This window comes from Centroberyx affinis, unplaced genomic scaffold (assembly GCF_046629955.1).
Source record: "Centroberyx affinis isolate AG114_WGS23_722 - 3 ecotype Tasmania unplaced genomic scaffold, CSIRO-AGI_Caff_v1 ptg007620l_1, whole genome shotgun sequence".
NCBI classification, from domain to species: Eukaryota; Metazoa; Chordata; class Actinopteri; order Beryciformes; family Berycidae; genus Centroberyx; species Centroberyx affinis.
The window spans coordinates 192,861-212,821 of record NW_027283843.1 but is presented as its reverse complement, the minus strand read 5'-3'; the positions used below and the strand labels follow the sequence as shown (position 1 = coordinate 212,821).

The 19,961-nt window shown below is 41.0% G+C and overlaps 1 protein-coding gene and 1 long non-coding RNA gene across 2 annotated transcripts; both read right to left on the bottom strand.

The window, feature by feature from the left end:
- Positions 1-812: 812 nt before the first annotated feature.
- On the bottom strand, positions 813-6,537 carry LOC139639745 (ADP-ribosyl cyclase/cyclic ADP-ribose hydrolase 2-like). The gene is made up of 9 exons (XM_071513895.1): positions 6,506-6,537; positions 5,491-5,620; positions 5,245-5,371; positions 4,940-5,034; positions 4,590-4,657; positions 3,893-3,976; positions 3,380-3,472; positions 2,152-2,198; positions 813-982 (listed from the first exon to the last, which is right to left on the bottom strand). Exons 2-9 carry the CDS (start codon positions 5,590-5,592, stop codon positions 972-974), a joined length of 627 nt encoding a protein of 208 aa, XP_071369996.1. The 5' UTR covers positions 5,593-5,620; positions 6,506-6,537; the 3' UTR covers positions 813-971.
- Positions 6,538-6,554: 17 nt separating this feature from the next.
- Positions 6,555-10,518, bottom strand: LOC139639746 (uncharacterized). The gene is made up of 3 exons (XR_011694878.1): positions 10,155-10,518; positions 7,551-7,642; positions 6,555-6,585 (listed from the first exon to the last, which is right to left on the bottom strand). It is a non-coding gene; the product is annotated as an uncharacterized lncRNA (long non-coding RNA).
- Between the last annotated feature and the right edge of the window lie 9,443 nt (positions 10,519-19,961).

The following is a 19,961-nucleotide window of genomic DNA, read 5'->3' as shown; positions in this document are numbered from 1 at the left end:
GCACACTGCTGCCAATGCTCCCATATATTTATCTTACAACATTTTGATAGCTCTTCATCAGGTGACGATCTGCCAGTTTATAATTTCAGTAAGTGACATCATAAACATTCAGTTTATCATGGCCAACATTGCAGTTACAGCAGTAGGAGTGACTGAGGAGGAAGAGGTTCATCTGCCGGTCTGACTCTCTGCTGCCCACTGACACACAGGCGGACAGGTGTTACATATGTAAAGCTTAATTAACATGTTGAGTTTTGATTGGCTGTCACCTGGGCTACAGCTGAGGATAACACAGAGGAAACGTGGCTCCGTCACGGTATTCATGGGTGTGGTAAATTTATGAATCAGGGAAAATTACCATGGTGCAGATTTTGCCCGCCGCTATTCTGTTACCATGGAGTTTTATGAATTAGCCCCATAGTGCGATATAATGAATGTCCTCTGAGAAATCTGGGAATTTAGGTCTGGAAAAGTCTGGAATTTTGAATGGCTCAGTCCCCTAAAACATATTTCTCTAGTGATGCCCCTGATATGAAGGATGTGTTTATTATAGTTATGTGTATGAAGGATCATGTGTTTATTATAGTTATGTGTATGAAGGATCATGTGTTTATTATAGTTATGTGTATAAAGGATCATGTGTTTATTATAGTTATGTGTATGAAGGATCATGTGTTTATTATAGTTATGTGTATGAAGGTGATGCAGCTGAAATGAAAGTCTGAGTTCACATGCTTTGCTGAAACTTTATTAAATGGCACAGAGAAAATCACAGCAATCAGCCACCAGTGTAAAGAACTGGTGGTCATCAGCGTAAAGAGAGAGTCAGAAAATGAGAACTTCCTTAAAAGTTGTATTCCTGTGAACAGAATCACTTTGAGTGTTGATAGATTTTCATTTCATGTTGTTGTAGATAATTCCCAGTTTGACAGCAGAGTGAACAGCAGGTGGCGCTGTGAGTCTCCAGCACTTTAACCAGACTCTGCAATGAAATAATAACAATTACTTCGGTCCATACAGTATCTGTGATATCTGGGACAGTTTGGATGTCTGTGATATAGTTGTTGTAGGTGGAACTGGGGCAGTGTTTTTGAACACATCGTGCCTTACTGTCAATGTGTTTGTTTAAAAAGTATTCTGATGATACCCACTGGGATGGAGGGAAGCAAAAAATCATAAACCTCAGCGTTTTTGACCAGCTGCATGATGGGCAGTATGTTGATTTTCACTCATCTAATGAACCAGTGAAATGAATGTTCATTAATATGCAGATGATGTGATTTTATTCTACCATTCTGACACGGCTAGACTTTCTTTTCCCATCCAAACTGAACTATGTTTTCAGCCAGAACAAAAGGGGCAAAATGAGCAGCTGGGACTCAGACTCCCAGCCAATGGACACACAGCTGCACTGCAAACAAGTGGTTTTGCTGTGTGAGAGAGGCACCTGAACGCCCCGCAGTGTTTCAGCTCTTAAACAATATGATTTTACTATGTGAGAGAGGCACCTGAACACCCCACAGTGTTTCAGCTCTTAAACAATATGATTTTACTATGTGAGAGAGGCACCTGAACGCCCCACAGTGTTTCAGCTCTTAAACAATATGATTTTACTATGTGAGAGAGACACCTCAACGCCCCACAGTGTTTCAGCTCTTAAACAATATGATTTTACTATGTGAGAGAGGCACCTGAACACCCCACAGTGTTTCAGCTCTTAAACAATATGATTTTACTATGTGAGAGAGACACCTCAACGCCCCACAGTGTTTCAGCTCTTAAACAATATGATTTTACTATGTGAGAGAGACACCTCAATGCCCCACAGTGTTTCAGCTCTTAAAAAATATGAGATGTTTGTTTGAAAAACACTTTTTGGGGTGTCCTGGTGGCCCAGTGGTCTAAGGCATCATTTACCGTTTACCATGTAACCGCGACATCCTGGGTTTGAATCTGGCCCAGGACCCTTGTCGCATGTCATTCCCCTCTCTCTCCAAAACTTTCCTGTCTATCTCTACTTTGAACTATCAAATAGGCGGAAATGCCCAAAAAATAATAAAATAAAAAAACACTTTTTACTTGGTGTTTCAAATCCCCTCAATTGTGGAGTAAAAGTTTATTCAAATGAAAATTATTGATTGTCATACTCACTGGCTTTATTCCACCAATCAACAGCAGATAGTTTTTTGAACTCCGTCCTGAAAAGTAAACATTTTTGGTTGCATTTCCATACAGAAATATAAATGAGCAAATTTCATTTGTATAAAATAAATGTAACTTACTCTTATATAACAGTTTCATTTTTTTTGATTAATAACAACAGTATATTATGTTTTAAGTGAAACTTAAGAGTTGGAAATTCAAATGCCTTTGACCTGGCAAAGCTTTTCAGCACTGCTGTGATACCTGCTGCAGTACTTTTGGTCTGCTGTACTTCAAACAATATGTACTCATCACTAGGCAGGTGGCTGAGGATTCACATGTTTTTTCAGCTAGCTAATGTTAGCACGGCAGCTTGTAAAGCTACTGCACTGAGCTCTCAGTGTTAAAGTGCTGTTGAAGTCTGGTAGTATGTTGGGCTGTGTAGCTTCCTCCATGATATAAAAACCAAAATCAGTGATTCTGGTTCTGTTTTTTTTTTCTTCCTCCATTCACTGCCATTGTATGGAGGAACAGTCTGAAAATCACACTTCGGCAACATAAACCAATGCCAACACAGCAGATTTTGACAATATGTAAAAAAAAAAACTAAAAAAAAACAGTCATTCTGCTAAAATGTTTTTAAGTGAATCGCTCTCTTTACATTATTAAACGTTTTAGTTTGAACAAGTGTAACACCAAAATTCTTCCGACTGGATTTTGGTGTTACACTTGTTGGTCTAATAACATAAAGAAAGCAATTTACTTAAAAACATTTCAGCAGAATGATTATGTTTTTTTACATATTGTCAGAATCTGCTCTGTTGGTTTATGTGCTAGAAGTGATTTTCACACGGTTCCTCCACATAATGGCAGTTAATGGAGAGAGAAAAAAAAACACAATTCTCCAGTCTCCTCTACCGGAGCAACAGATCACAGAATCACTGATTTGGGGTTTTATCATGGAGGAAGAGACACATCAGATAAATCAGCTTTCATATATGAAAGTTAATTTGATACTGAGCAAGGCAATATTTTCCAAAACTGAATAATTCTGAATCCTTCACCAGACATCAAAGAATACAAAAACAGGTGAATGCAAGAATGAGTAAATAAAAAACATGATGAATTATATGATTTTTTAAAATTCTAATTTGTTTTTGATGTTTCTTCATGAAGTTACTTTAATATGAATAAATAAATATAACCAGGGAGTTCTGTTGAGGTGAAGGTAACTTACTCCATTATGTATCTGCAGTGATAGAGGTTCTTATGCTCTTTCATGTCTTCTTGCAGTTTTATCAGGTTGGCCTTTTTACAAGAGTCTGCATCTCTAGGAAAATGTACATTAAATAATGAGATTAACAACTGGAAAATGAATCACGATAACAAATTAGAATATAGAAACATGTTTACATTTACATTTTAGTCAAAGTGACTTTCAGGAAGTGCAAAAGCATCATATTTATCAACTGAAAAACACAACATGTTAAGCTGTTACAAACAATAATAACTAGAAAGTGCTGTAGTGAGTGCATTTAAAGAGATATATGTAACATGGCAGTCAAAAGGAACTCCTAAAACCATCAAGTTTTCATGGGAGTGCTGAAGTGACAGAAATAGATCACTATAGCAGATAGAGGTGACAGTGTGACAGAATGCCTCTGTATGCATGCAGATACATCCCCCTTCTTTGTTTATATTTGTTTATATTCGTTTAACATTCCAAAACTGTGTTTAATGTTCTACTTACATCTTGTTGACCATTAACACACGCAAGGCAGTCACTCCTTTGGAACTGAAGTCTAAGTTGGGCACTTCATACTTGGCGAAATAACTTGTAAAGAATAAAAAGGAAAAAAGCACAGGAAATCTGTCATTTTTATGTGTACTCAGTGTGGATTACTGTTGTTTATCTCTTCTTGAACACACACACACACACACACACACACACTCACATAAATACACATACACAGGAAGAGGAGGAGTTTGGACAGAGGGTTTCACAGAGGACAGGAGTGTGGTGATGGAGAAAACACCTCTCTGTTTTGTTTTTCAAACCTCCATAGATCTGTCCAAAGGACTGCGCTGTAACATTCCTGCTCTGCTCTGTTTTACATTTTCATCAGCCTCTAACAGATGAATGAGCTGCTCATGAAAACGGAGCTGAAACAAACAGCAGCAGGCCCAAAGAAGACTGAAGACTGAGGACTGGGCTTCCTAGTCCCTGCTTGGACTGGACAAGTTGCTGAATGTTTCTTGTAATTACTCTGTACTCACATACCTATTGAAACCGAGCCCTTTTTACACCTATGGGTCATTAGTGGATCATTAGTGAGGTCGTAACATTCTGAATAAAACAATCAATACACTTTTGTAATCAGTATGACTGATCAGTTAACTCATTCAAATGAACCTGATTTATCTCATTACGAGTGGATCTGATTTACCTGTCGTCCATGTATCCCAAATCTCCATTCAGTAACACAATAACAGAACCTGATGCTGCCTTTGCAAACTGGAGTGGAAACACAGAACATCAGATTATTTCAGCAGAATCAGCTTCATGTCCCCGGCAGGCAAACAGGATTGAAATAAATTTAGGGAGTGGTAACTCTGACTCCAGCCAAAATCTGTTATTAATCACTCAGATGAAACAAAAAATGAATGAAAAAATGAATGAATTAGAAACCTTTGTTACTGCTCATGTGAGAAAATCTTTCACTGGCATGTTCTTTCACTCATATTGTTAGCTAGCTAGCTGCTAATTAGTTCAGAAATATCCAACACACACACTCACCCCAGCTGAGACGGCGGCCCAGTACTCATCGGCTGGTTTGTGAGAGCAATCTCTACACTTTGGATTCTTTGAATCACAACCTTCACTAAAGACTTCTACAGGAGAGAGAAGAGAGGAGAGCAAGCCCATCAGAGTCATTCCTGGTTGTAGTCACACAGTGTGAGTGTTAGAGGGACACACTGCTCTAACCTGTACAGGTTACCTGCTTCTAATCACATGGGAAAATACCATAAATAAAGAATCAATGCCATAGGGGCAGCCTGTATGTTATACATAGCTCACACTGAAATTAATTTTAATATTACCTTTGCCATTTTTCATTACACACCACAGTGGAAAGTTTCCTAGGATTCCATATATGGTCTGCCAAACATGGACATAGGTGTCCGGATTATCCGGCAGCAATTGTCCAGTTCCACTGTACAGCAGGAGCTAAGAGAGCACAGGGAAGACGGCATTACAGGCAGTGTGTTAGACACTCACTGAACACATGAACACATGAACACATGAACACCGGTGTGACGTCTGACATGACTGTAGTGGTTTCTCACCTTGTTCTGTGGTATTTCAATGGACACTGCTTTGACCAGGTTGTCGTAATCTGCTGGTGTGATTTTACTGGGATCCTTATTGACAAAAGCACTGGAGAACATCTTCCAGAAGGTGTCACAACTGATCTTACTGGATCACATCAGTATAATAATTTCACTCATTTGATTCATAAACTGAAGCAAAAACATCATTGTTAATGAATGACTGAATGTACACAGGTCTGGTTTTATCTTCAGCACATTTAAAGAACAGTCAGACATCTCAACTCAGAAACTCGCCACAAACTCTCAACACAGTCTGTTTCTTTTTCCCGTCTTGACCATTATGACAAAATCAAACATGTTGAATATTATCTTAAGTGTTTAATCTTGGCTCAAACTGTCGATAGCGATCTATCATGCTACCCTGTCAACAGCCAACAGGTGCGCTGTCTTTGGCTGACATCAGCACCTGTGGTGAGGCTCTACAGACAGAGGAGGAAACACGGCCGGGGGGGAAGTCCCGGTTCTGTCGGACCGTCGAATCGGAGGAGAAACCGGAGCTGTGGAACGCTACATGTATCTCTCTCTTTAACTCTCTCTCTCTCTCTCTGCGTGTTGTGTGTGTGTGGTTTGTTGTGTATGTGTGTGTGTGGAGATGGTGGAGGAGGAGGAGTCCATTATCAGTGTTTTGAGCCTGCATAATCCTTCACATGCACTGAAAACCAAAATCTGGGTTTAATGTGTGATGCTGCATGAGTCTCAGTCTGAACAGAATCTTAAAATGTGAGCTGCTCCAGGACTGAAAACTCAACACTGGAGACAGATTGTTGGTAAATGTCAGAGTGTGTCAGACTAAATGATGTCTGGGAGTCATAACAGCTCTATATCAGACAGCTCTATATCAGACAGCTCTATAGCAGACAGCTCTATATCAGACAGCTCTATAGCAGACAGCTCTATAGCAGACAGCTCTATAGCAGACAGACCATTATAACAGACCTGTACTTGACGTCTTTACAGAAGTGTCTCTTACCTTCCACGATGTTTTCCTTCAAATGTGTTACATTTCTGTTGGAGTTTCTCTCCAAACTCCTCAATCGACTCTGCTTGTCCCTTAAAACAATTGAAAATGTTATAAAGCTTACAGCTCATCTAGCTACACAGAGCCAGGGGTGTAATGTGTTTTGTGTAAATGTATTTTCAGAATTCTGTCAATGCAAAATACTACAGCGGATTGAATTAATATTCAGTTTGATGTATTATATGACAGCATAATGTATTATGACAGTATAATGTATTATATGACAGTATAATGTATTATGACAGTATAATGTATTATGACAGTATAATGTATTACATGACAGTATAATGTATTATGACAGTATAATGTATTCTGACAGTATGATGTATTATGACAGTATAATGTATTATGACAGTATAATGTATTATGACAGTATGATGTATTATGACAGTATGATGTATTACATGACAGTATAATGTATTATGACAGTATAATGTATTATATGACAGTATAATGTATTATGACAGTATGATGTATTATATGACAGTATAATGTATTATATGACAGTATAATGTATTATGACAGTATGATGTATTATGACAGTATAATGTATTATATGACAGTATAATGTATTATGACAGTATGATGTATTATATGACAGTATAATGTATTATATGACAGTATAATGTATTATGACAGTATGATGTATTATATGACAGTATAATGTATTATATGACAGTATAATGTATTATGACAGTATGATGTATTATATGACAGTATAATGTATTATGACAGTATGATGTATTATGACAGTATAATGTATTATGACAGTATAATGTATTATGACAGTATGATGTATTATGACAGTATAATGTATTATGACAGTATGATGTATTATATGACAGTATGATGTATTATGACAGTATGATGTATTATATGACAGTATGATGTATTATGACAGTATAATGTATTATGACAGTATAATGTATTATATGACAGTATGATGTATTATGACAGTATAATGTATTATGACAGTATAATGTATTACATGACAAACCTGTTGTGGCTGAAGAAGCATCATAGTGATGGATGCAAGGAGCAGAGCCATCCAGACAGACTGAAAGCTCTCTGCCATTCTGCACAGCAGCTCTGTAAACACATCAACAGCCACTGGAGATGAGCTTCATTTGCTTCAGTGTTTCATCTTCCTATTGTGTGCTTTCATGACTCCACCTTACATTCATAGATCAACTGCTTTTATAGGAGGGAGTTACAGAAGATGTTATATAGTTTTGTAAGAGTGAGTAATCAGTATGAATGCTCAAGACTGATTCAAAATTCCTGAATATGTAATATCATCGCATAATTAGTGCATGATTCAAACAAATGCAAAAAGGTTTATAATAACATATACAGCCCTCCATAATGTTTGGGATAAAGAAGATTTTTTTCTTCATTTAACAACTTTAGATTGAAACCAAACAGGTTTCACGTGATATTAAAGATTCTCAGCTTTTATTTAAGTGTATTTTTACACATATTGGTTTCACCATGTAGAAATGATTACACTTCTTACACATAGCGTCTCTATTTCAGGGCAGCATATTGTTTGGAGCATATAGTAATGAAATGTAAATCAATGTAGTAGTAATGCAACACTTTGTTGCTTCGGCTGTATGTTTGGATCATTGTCTGAAATGCCGTCCGATGTGTTTGGAGGCTTTAGCTTGTACTTGAGCAGATAAGATGTCTCTGCACACCTCAGAGTTTATTCTGCTGCTGCTATCAGCAGTTACATCATCAATGAAGACAAGTGAGGCAGTACCTGTGGCAGCCATACACGCCCAAACCATAACACCCCCCCCCCACCATGTTTCACACATGAGGTGGTATGCTTTGGACCTCGGTCAGTTCCTTTTGTTCTCCACTTTCCTCTTGCATAGGGGACCCTACTCAATCATGGGGGACAGTATTTTATGGTACTACTACTTTCAGGTACCATATAAGTGCTTAGTAATTAAGGATGTTTAAAGTGGGACCTGTGATTTCATTATGGCCTTCAGCTTTCCATTGTATTTTTATTACAAATTATGAATGCCACTTCAAGCCAATATCAGAAAATTCTGTTAGTGCAAGTGTTTCTTTTTTTTGAACATCGATTTTATTTCTGTATAAAGGGAGGTTTCAAGTTGAAGCTCATCAGCAGGGACAGATGGACACTTAACAGGATAGTTGCTTACCAACCAGAAACTCATGGCTCTGCAGGAAGCCATTTTAGACCGGGTGCATCATGATGACCTCATGAGGTTCCCATATTCCAAGATGATAACGCTTCCATACACACTGCTGGTGAAGTGAAACCCCTTCCATGGTCACCAGATCTGAACAGCACTGAACCTGTATCAAGGTCTAGATCTCCACCTCCTTCATCAATCAAAGGAGGTTTTCCCTCTTGAAGAAAGGTGTTTCTGGTTTTTTGTCCACCCCCTGTATATTTTGTATTTTAAGATAACGTTTTATTTATTTATATGTTAATGTATTCAGTCATTCATACATTCATTCATCTGATTCTTTTACACTGCTTACTACACCTACCATGCTACAATGCTGTTTTGAAGTAGTCTAACAATGATCTATTTTCCCACAGAGTGATATCTTTCCTCAAGGTGCCTGATGTCACTCCTATGATCAACAGCAGCACTCTCATAATTGTCTGTTTGCCTCTCCTTCCCATAATAGATACAGTATATTAATGTAGAGTAACACAAAAATAAAAAGCTAAATACAACAAAACTTTTTTTTATTAAAATGCGCAAACATATAATGAGAGTTACCAGGCTGTTCCTGTCACCATACAGCACCATGGCATACATGGTGTAATAACTTTGTATAACTGTTAAAAGTTGGGGGCAAACTGCTTTGCTGTTTATCTACACAGTAAATAAAATATTAGGAGCTTAATTTGGTTATCCACTGTTTATCTACACAGGGCACAATGCAGTCACAATAAACTTATGTATTCACTATTTATCTGCATAGTGGGAAATAAAACCTTTGAAAGTTGGCAGCAAAACTAACAATAGATGCTTAATTTCGTAGCTGTGACCAAGATATATATATATAAGTACCATGATAATTCTAGAAATAACAAACACACACTTCTTAGCAGTAAGGGCTGTTAGGAAATGGCATTCGATCATTTTGGCTTAAATATTATTTACAGCACAGCTTAAATAAACAGTTCAGTGGTCATGGTTTTTAGTCACAGGTCATTAACTGCTAACAGAACTTCAAGAAATTTTGCCTCCAAAGTGCCTGATAAAATGAAGAGACAAGTCTCATCCACCAAAAAGTGTTTTAGATCTAAACTCTACTGCAGCAGTGTCCTCTATGTGTTGAAAACCCTAAACTTCTCTCTTTTAGTTTCACACTGTAAAATGTCTGTGGATTATTATTATTGTTTTACTCTCTGTCAGATTCAGGCTCAAATTAAAAATCTAGTTTCCAGCACCACTTAACAGTATTCACTTCTTTACTTTGGATTTTATCGAGTTGAGATTCATTTAAGATTTATCCAATTTTTAAAGATCTTTCTGCTTTGCTTTGAGTGTCATAATGATAAAAAGGACATATCTCTGATGGTAAAGTAGAGGAAGCTCACCTGTCTCTGTGCTGTGTCGTCTGCTTGGTAGAGTTCAGATCAGAGAGGAGTGTCGACTCAGCAGGTGAGGATCTGGTCTGTAGCGGTCTGTGAGTCTCAGTAGAAATGTACCTGCTTTTATCCACACCTGGACTGTCAGGCCACGCCCCCTGACAGACCGTTGTTTCACTGGAGATTAGATTAGAGTTTTTGCATCCTCCTTACTCTAATTTCAATGAAAGGCTCAGTGTGAGGCTGCAGGTCTCAGGACTCTATCACCAGATGTAGTGTGTGTCTGTGTGGTGAAACATTACAGACACACAACACAGTGTGGAGGTTCATCCACTAGCAACACACTTCAGACCGCTTCAGCTGCACACAGCGAGGGCCTGGTCTATGGAGGACAGGTAGTAATAACACTACCAGCTTCCATTCATCTTGCTGGGGATGAACAGTCATGTCAATCATCTGAATATTTTCTCAGGAGCTGCCAACTGACTCCAAAGTACAAACAGTATTCAGTGATTACTGTACTATAGAACAAAGTACTGCAAGTGGACCATAGTACTGTAAACAGCAAGTATGGTCCATGTATCGTATGAAATGGGGTTTTCCTATTTTGTCAGTAGAAATGTATGTTTACTGCATAGTACTTCCTCTGTTACTGTAGTATTTACAGTATTTGAATGTATTTGTTCATTTTCCAGGTCGTGGTGGAAGAGACCTGAGCAGCAGACTGGTGAACATGGTGCTGTCAAACAATGCCATGACACTGTTTTCTCTCTGTGTGTTTTATATTTGACTAGAGTGGCATGATAATCTTTTTCAACACGCTGCTGTGTGTAACTGAAAATGCAAAAGGAATAAGCCGACTGATAAGATATTCATAGAAGAGTTTCACTGAGCACACAGTGCTTCACTGTGCAAGAGATGTGTGGAGTTTTGTGTTTCTGTGTTTAGAGCTGTGAGAAAATGAGCCTTAGTTTCAGAAAATGTGAGTAAGAAATTGTGAGAAACTGTAACTGTCTCACATTGTGGCGTTCTTCTCCTTCTCATCAAGTGAGAGAGAACAGCAAGCTGAGACCCAACAGAGGAGCAGAATCAAATTCAGTCAAATCATCAATATTTCATCATTTCACAGTATATGCTGAATCCTTCTGTTATCACATTGTACTTGAAGTGAACAAACTTCGGTGCTTCTTCCCCACCATGAGACAAACAGATGAACGGATCTGTAACAAGATGTGTTGAATTCAGCCACAGAAAACAAAGTGTAGTCTACATTTGTCAACAAGTCCCAATGAATCTGGGAATAAGAAAATGCTGTCAAATAATTATATCCCAAATTCCAGATGTAAATATCAGGCCAAACTCATTTTTGCCCAAACTATATTTCACAAAAGATATTTAATCAGAGGTGAAAGACAGACAAAGCCTCACTCTCCCTGCAGAGGCTGGAGAAGCAGTAAAGTGATGAGATACTTTGCATCCAGTAGATCTGCTGCATGTGTAATTCCTCTCTGGGCAGAGGTGTGATGTGGTCGTATATTTGCATGTTTGCCCAGCTGTGAAATGGGAGAGAGCAGCGTGATGTAACCTGTAACTAACCTGATGGCTGGAAATACCTGGTAAGTACAGTGGAGCAGTGTGCAGGTTCGTAGGGAGGTTAAGACAGGAAAAGTATAAAAAAAAGTGAAAAGTATATTGAAACTTTTTTTTCCTTCAAAGAAAATAAAATTGTTTACAACCTAAGCCGGCATTAATAAACTGTCACACACTGTTAACTCCACAGCAAGCTACAACTGTTTAAATCATGACATTTACCCTTTTTATAACAACACACATATTTCTATTCAAGTAAAACATTCATATTCATGTACTCTGGGCGTTATAATTCACTTTAAACTTTGCAATTAAACAACATCTGCCTCGACTAACTTCTTTTTTTTTTATCTTTTAATCTCTTCTTTCAGTGGCGTCCTTGTCTCTCTCCCTCTCTCTGCACATTCCCCTCTAGCCTGTGGGAAGGAGGCGGGATCTAGAGTTTCTGCTCCAATAGGGATCAGTACTGACTATTCCTAACCAATAAGGAACTACAGTTTTGGTAAAAGGCGTTTGAGTGGCAGATTTACTTCTTTTTGCTTTAATAAAAGAAAATATTAAAAGAAAATAAAGTAAAAATAAAATATGAATGGAACTCAGCTTCCTACTGGGTTACAGTGACAAAGCAGCATCACTGGACTCTGAGCTGCTCATGGTTTTCACTCTGGGCCTCGGAGAGCCGCGGGATGTTAGGAAAGTTAGGGAAACGTTCCCGGCAGGTTTCCTGGATGTTCTGGGGACGGACACAGTGCATAAGACTGTGTGTGTGTGTGTGTGGGGGGGGGGGGGGGGGGGGGGGCAAGGCTGCTCTACCAGTCTGAGATGCTCCTGCAGACCCTCTGCTGTGGGAGGATCAACACATCATCAGAGTTTAGCAGGAGTTTCACCTCCAGGTCCTGCATCTCTCTCTCTCTCTGTCTTTCTCTCTCTGTCTCTCTCTCTCTGTCTTTCTCTCTCTCTCTCTCTGTCCCTCTCTCTCTCTCTCTATCTCTCTGTCTCTCTCTCTCTCTCTCTCTGTCCCTCTCTCTCTCTCTCTCCCTCTCTCTCTCTCTCTCTGCCCGCCCCCTCCCTCTCTCTCTCTCTGTCTTTCTCTCTCTGTCTCTCTCTCTCTGTCTTTCTCTCTCTCTCTCTCTGTCCCTCTCTCTCTCTCTCTCTCTCTCTGTCTTTCTCTCTCTCTCTCTCTGTCCCTCTCTCTCTCTCTCTCCCTCTCTCTCTCTCTCTCTGCCCGCCCCCTCCCTCTCTCTCTCTCTCTCTCTCCCTCTCCCTCTCTCTCTGGTTATGTGGCCATGATCAAGGTGCTGTATGGGGGCATTGGAAGTGTCCTGAAGGTGAATGGGGGATGAAGTGCTCCTTTTAAAGTTCTCAGAGGTATCAGGCAGGGCTGCTCTCTCTCTGGGATGCTGTACTGTTTTGCTATAGAGCCTTTCTTGTGTCAAATCAGGACTAGACTGCAGGGACTGATGGGGGCACCAGGGCTAGAGAGGGTCTGTCTGTCAGCTTATGCAGACGACGTGCTCATCATGGTAGACGGTCAGAGGGACGTGGAAACACTGAGTGACATTGAGGCTTTTTGAGGTTATTTCTTCAGCAAGGGTGAATTGGACAAAAAGTGAAGCTGTAATAATGGGGGGCCTGGGGGGGGGGGGAGCCAGTGCTACCAGGTGGGCTAAAGTGGAACAGGAACAGGTTTCAAGTACCTGGGGGTACACCTGGGGAACGACAGGGTGATGCAGAGGAGCTGGGAGGGTTTCTTGAGGTCGTCCGGGGGGTCGCTTACAGAGGTGGAAGTACAAACAAAGAATTGATTTTAAAATTCTTCTTATTGTTTTTAAATCTGTGAATGGCTGAGCTCCTTCTTATGTTGCTGACATGCTCACTGAACACACACCGGACAGATCCTTAGATCATCAAATAAAAGTCTCCTCACTGTACCTAGAATAAACTCTAAATCAGCTCATGGTGCCTTCAGTCATTATGGTCCTACTCTCTGGAACTCTCTACCACATGAACTCAGGTCTGCTACAACAGAGTCTTCTTTTAAAAGCAGACTAAAAACATTTCTCTTTTCGCAAGCTTTTAGTTTAAAGTGTGTGGGTAACAGGGGAACTTTTATTGTATTTTATTTTAGAATCAGTATTATTACTATTATTCCCTTTTTAATAATAGTGATAATACCTTCTTATCTTATTCCTTTTTATTGTAATACCTTATATATTTTTATCTTTTTATATGTTTTTATTTATGTAATACCTTCTTATGTTATATGTCCCTATCTTATATGTTTTTGTCATGTATGATCTTTGCCTATTTTTTGCTTTTTATTTTGAAGCACATTGAGTCTATGCCTGTCGTATGAAATGTGATATATAAATAAACTTGAACTTGACCTTGAAGAGGCCCCCCCCCCCCTCCCCCCCCCCCTCTCGTATAGAGGGCGGGTCCTCACTGTGAACAGCCTGGAGCCTCAGGACTGTGGCACAGACTAACAGTTTTAGAGCCACCTGCTGGCCTGTTAGCTAAGATCCAGGCGATCCTGGTTGATTTCTTCTGGGGAGGTTATCACTGGGTCCCACAGAGTGTTTTGTTCTTACCAAGGGAGGAGGGTGGCCAAGGGTTGGTACATGTGGCCAGTAGAACAGCAGCTTTTAGACTTCAGTGGATCCAGAAACTACTGTATGCACAAGGTAGGGCTGTATGGAGGCAGGTGGCTGAGGCTCTCTTAAAGCAGGTGGGAGGACTGGGTCTGGGTCTGGGTCTAGGTTTCTCGTTTTTTTTTGTTGACCCTAAAACACTGTCACTCAGTGATGTTCCACCGTTCTACAGAGGTCTGCTCAGAGTGGGGGGGCAGATGAATGTGTTGAGAGCGGAGCCACCCAGGTCTGTGAAGTGGCTTCTGGAGGAGCCGCTGGTGTTTGGGGCACAGCTGGACTTTACTACAGCAGCCACTCCTGGACTATCAGAGACATTAAAATCAGCTAAGGTCGTTACCCTAGAGCGCCCGGTCGGGTCGGCGGGGAACGACCTTGAGGAGGTCGGGGAGTCGGCCGAGCGGCTCGGCAGGAGGTCTACGCGAGTGTCCGGTCAGATGCTCGGACGATACAGGAGGGCCTCGACTTCAGAGGACCGGAAGCTGCTGCAGGAGGGGGGGGCAGAGGGGAGGCGGGATGGGGATCTGTTTCCGAGGCTGCTGTCGGGACGCCCCACCGCAGAGGGAGCGGATGGGGGCGGCTCTAGACTCTGTAGGAGGCAAGAGGCTGGATAAACTTTGTGTGAAGACTTTCAACAGAGAAACAGAGACAGGCTGGGCAGCAGAGCCTGGGGGGGGGGGGGGGGGGGGGGTGAAGCCTGCATGGACTACACTGTATCAGAGGCCCTTGCCTAAATACGCTGGGGATTTACAGTGGAGGATACTACATGGCATACTGCCAGTCAATGCCTTCGTCTCTATAGTGAACTCTAGTGTGAGCAGTGGCTGAGAGAAACAGTCTTTCACTGTTTCAGAGACTGTCAGGCTCACACCTTTGTTCACTGTGCTTTGCTCTCTGCTCCATGCACTTGGGGCAGTTTTTACAATTTCTGGCTTTATTTTTGGTTTTCAGTGCAGTAGGAGTAAACAAAGGACGGGGTGTATCATTAATGTCTTGCTGGGGCAGCAAAAATGTCTGTGTACATTAGTAGGAAGAGGAAGGTAGAGGCTGGGGTAACAGTAGAAGTTTTAGACTTGAACAAAGCTTTAGTTAGAGCAAGAGTATCAACAGATTATGATTCAGGAGTGTTTCATAGTGAGTGGAGTCTTCAGGAAGCTGTGTGCAGTGTGGAGGAGGAGAGTTAGTTTTTACCAGGGAGCTGAGATGATATTAATAATAATAATAATATTGTGTCTGTGTTTTTGGTTTGTGAATATCTTGTTTGTTTTGTTTTTCGTTTTTGCTGACTGAGGGGTTGGATGTTTGTACATTGTTTAATAAAGGTCTTGTTAAAACTCAAAAACTCTCTCTCTCTGCCTGCCCCCTCCCTCTTCCTCTCCTTCTCTCTCTCCCTCTCTCTCTCTCCCTCTCTCTCTGCCCACCCCCTTTGTTGATTTTTTTTTAATTTTAATTATTTTTGATTTGAATTATTTTTTTTATGTTTTATTTTTCTTATTATACTCCTCATGTGTAGCTCTTTTGCTCCTATGTTGTAGAACCTTTACTGTTTTAAAATTGTTTTTACTGTTGTTGTCCGACATTTTTATTTTGTCTTGTGAAGCACTTTGTAACTTTGTTTTGAAAGGTGCTATATAAATAAAGTTTATTATTATTATTAAATTATGTCTTCATATATTACAATTTTCCATGTGATTTCTACAAGTGTTCACACTGCTGACAACAACAACATGGAGACACTAAAGAGGGAGACAGCTGCTGATCTCACTGAGCTACAAGCAGCTGTGCAGCTTCATCCATCACATTATTTATATCACAGGTCAAACTGATGATGATGAAGGTGAAGCTCTGCCTCTCTGAGCATCCACCTCACTGCTTGGACTTTACATTCATCAGCTCATAACTGTTCACATTTCTGAACATGAAAACACAGAAAGCCTTGAGGTCTGAACCCACGACCCGCTGCATCTCCTCCTCCTGTTTCTCTCTCCATGCTACACGTCTCCTCCTCCTGTTTCTCTCTCCATGCTACATGTCTCCTCCTCCTGTTTCTCTCTCCATGCTACACGTCTCCTCCTCCTGTTTCTCTCTCCATGCTACACGTCTCCTCCTCCTGTTTCTCTCTCCATGCTACATGTCTCCTCCTCCTGTTTCTCTCTCCATGCTACACGTCTCCTCCTCCTGTTTCTCTCTCCATGCTACACGTCTCCTCCTGTTTCTCTCTCCATACTACACGTCTCCTCCTCCTGTTTCTCTCTCCATGCTACACGTCTCCTCCTCCTGTTTCTCTCTCCATGCTACACGTCTCCTCCTGTTTCTCTCTCCATGCTACACGTCTCCTCCTCCTGTTTCTCTCTCCATGCTACATGTCTCCTCCTGTTTCTCTCTCCATGCTACACGTCTCCTCCTCCTGTTTCTCTCTCCATGCTACATGTCTCCTCCTGTTTCTCTCTCCATGCTACATGTCTCCTCCTCCTGTTTCTCTCTCCATGCTACATGTCTCCTCCTCCTGTTTCTCTCTCCATGCTACACGTCTCCTCCTCCTGTTTCTCTCTCCATGCTACACGTCTCCTCCTCCTGTTTCTCTCTCCATGCTACATGTCTCCTCCTGTTTCTCTCTCCATGCTACACGTCTCCTCCTCCTGTTTCTCTCTCCATGCTACACGTCTCCTCCTGTTTCTCTCTCCATGCTACACGTCTCCTCCTCCTGTTTCTCTCTCCATGCTACACGTCTCCTCCTCCTGTTTCTCTCTCCATGCTACACGTCTCCTCCTCCTGTTTCTCTCTCCATGCTACACGTCTCCTCCTCTTGCTGTGTGTTCAGGTCGGACTCCTCGTGTGGAGCAGCAGGAGTTTTTCTGTGGGACTGAACAAAGTGAAAACAGTCCTGTGAGGCAGATGAGACCGAATCCCACAAAGTCCTTCATTTATTTAGCTGCAGCAGAACTGACAGAGCGACATGTGCGCTCCGGGTGTTACGCCGCCTTCAGGTGCTGTGGGAAATATCGGAGACGAGTTGAGCGCACATGAACGATATAAACAAGAGGGTAAATATGAAAGTCTGGATTTTCTGTGATCCCTGGTTGCTGAGATACTAGTGTGTGTGTGACACTAGGGGGCCACACACACACACACACACACACACACACACACAGTTGGCCTGTACACCTCATCAGATTAAACATCGCAGGTCACTGTGAAATGTAACTATAATTACAACTGATCTCATATCTGTTTGGAAACATTTCACCCCGTTGAAAATCAATGGAGCAGCCAAACCAATACACACCACTAGAACTGCAGTGCATGTAATAATTCACATTGTTTAGATGGCAGGTTCAGTTAGACTAGAACAGATTCAGCCTCGTCAGTTTAGACCAAAACATGTTGTGGAAAGAAGCTTTAGATTTAATACAGGAACAGAGACAGAGATATTTCCTGGATCCAACCAGGCCACACCTCTCTCTCTCTCTCTGTCAATTCAATTCAATTCAATTCAATTCAAATGAGCTTTATTGGCATTAAATACAACAGTATCTGTTGCCAAAGCAAAACAGTGATAATCAAGAAAAAGTAGCAAGTAGTAGTAGTAGTAGTCTCTCTGTCTCTCTGCCCGCCCCTCCCTCACTGTCTCTCTCTCTGTCCCTCTCTGCGTCTCTCTCTCTCTCTCTCTCTGTCTGTCTCTCTCCCTGTCTCTCTCTCTTTGCCCGCCCCTCCCTCTCTCTCTCTCTGCGTGTGTCTCTCTCTCTCAATTCAATTCAATTCAATTCAATAAGCTTTATTGGCATGACAGTTGTGTAACAATATTGCCAAAGCAAATGTGCACTGATAGTGCTCATCCATAAAAAGGAAAGAAAGGTAGAATATACATTTGTCTCATAGAACAGACATTACAGAAATCCATCATAGCATGAAATAACAGATGAACAGAACAATAGAACAGAAGAACAACAAGAAGTACTGTATATGGACAGAGTCTTAATAGAACTGTCTCTCTGTCTGTCTCTCTGTCTCTCTCTCTGTCTGTCTGTCTCTCTGTCTGTCTCTCTGTCTGTCTGTCTCTCTGTCTCTCTGTCTGTCTGTCTGTCTCTCTGTCTGTCTGTTTGTCCGTCTGTCTGTCTGTTTGTCCGTCTGTCTGTCTCTTTGTCTGTCTGTCTCTTTGTCTGTCTGTCTCTCTGTCTGTCTGTCTGTCTGAGCATCAGTAGAACATATGGACAGAGTCTTCAGAGGACAGTCAGCTGCTGTCCCTCAGGCTGTGGCAACTCAACACATATTTTGCTGCTATTTTTGCAGTCTTTCCATCACCTAGAACTAACTGTAACTGATGATTTTCAGGTAGTTGATCAAATTCAGAAACAACTTTTTTAAATAGGTCAAAATATGTCTTCCTTATAGCTTCATATTTTTTACAGTGAAGAAGAAAGTGCAGCTCTGTCTCGACCTCACCTGTCCTGCAGTGACCACAGAGTCTTTCTTCTCTTGGGAGCCAGGTTTTCTTATGCCTTCCCCTCTCTACAGCCAGGCTGTGGTCACTGAGCCTGTACCTGGTCAGGATCTGTCTCTGCTTTTTATCTCTGACAGTCAAGAGATATTCCTCCAATTCATATTCACTTTTTAGGGTCCGATAACATTCTAATTTACTTTGAGTTTTAGTTTCAGTGTCCCAATGTTTCAAATAGTCGTTCTTGTAATCTTTGATTATTTGATTGACTTTTATGTTTTTAAGAGCTGTGCTGGTCTGAGGACAGTTTGTGTTGGTATTTGTTAGTGTGTTAGTTAGTCTCAGTACCAGCTGACTTAGAGGACTCTTTTCAGGGTTCAGTTCTTGGGTTTTGAGAGCTTTGAATTGAAGTGACTCTTCGGGACTTGATTTTAAATGCATCCAGAATTTTAGGGATCTTTTTTGGACGTGAATTATTAGTGGGTATCTGCCTAATTCTGCCCTACATGCATTAGTTGGTGTTTTCCTTTGAATTTTCAGGATCAATCGACAGAATTCAGCATGTAAGGTTTCAGTCGGATGCTTGTCCCATCTAGTGTAGCTATGGTGACTGAGTGGACCCCATACCTCACTTCCATACAGCGCAATGGGCTGAATTACACTATCAAAAATTTTACACCAAATAGGAATTGGGATATCATTATTGTAAAATTTTTTATGTATTGCATATAGAGCTCTGCGAGCTTTGTCCTTTAATGCATTCACTGCCATGTTGAAATTACCTGATGCAGTAATGACTAGACCGAGGTAAGTATACTGCATGGTGTGCTCTAAGACGGTGCTGCCTAGACTGAACTGGTATCTGTGTTCCTGACATCTGGGCTTCTTTTGAAAGACCATGATGTTGGTCTTTTTCAGGTTTACTGCCAGGGCCCAGGTCTGGCAGTAGTTCTCCAGCAGGTCCAGGTGCTGCTGTAGGCCCTGTGCAGTGGGTGACAGCAGCACCAGGTCGTCTGCATAGAGCAGGAATCTGATTTCCTTATCTTGTAGACTGAGTCCGGGAGCTGCAGATTGTTCCAGCTGCACTGCTAGTTCATTAATATAAATGTTAAATAATGTTGGACTCATGCTACAACCCTG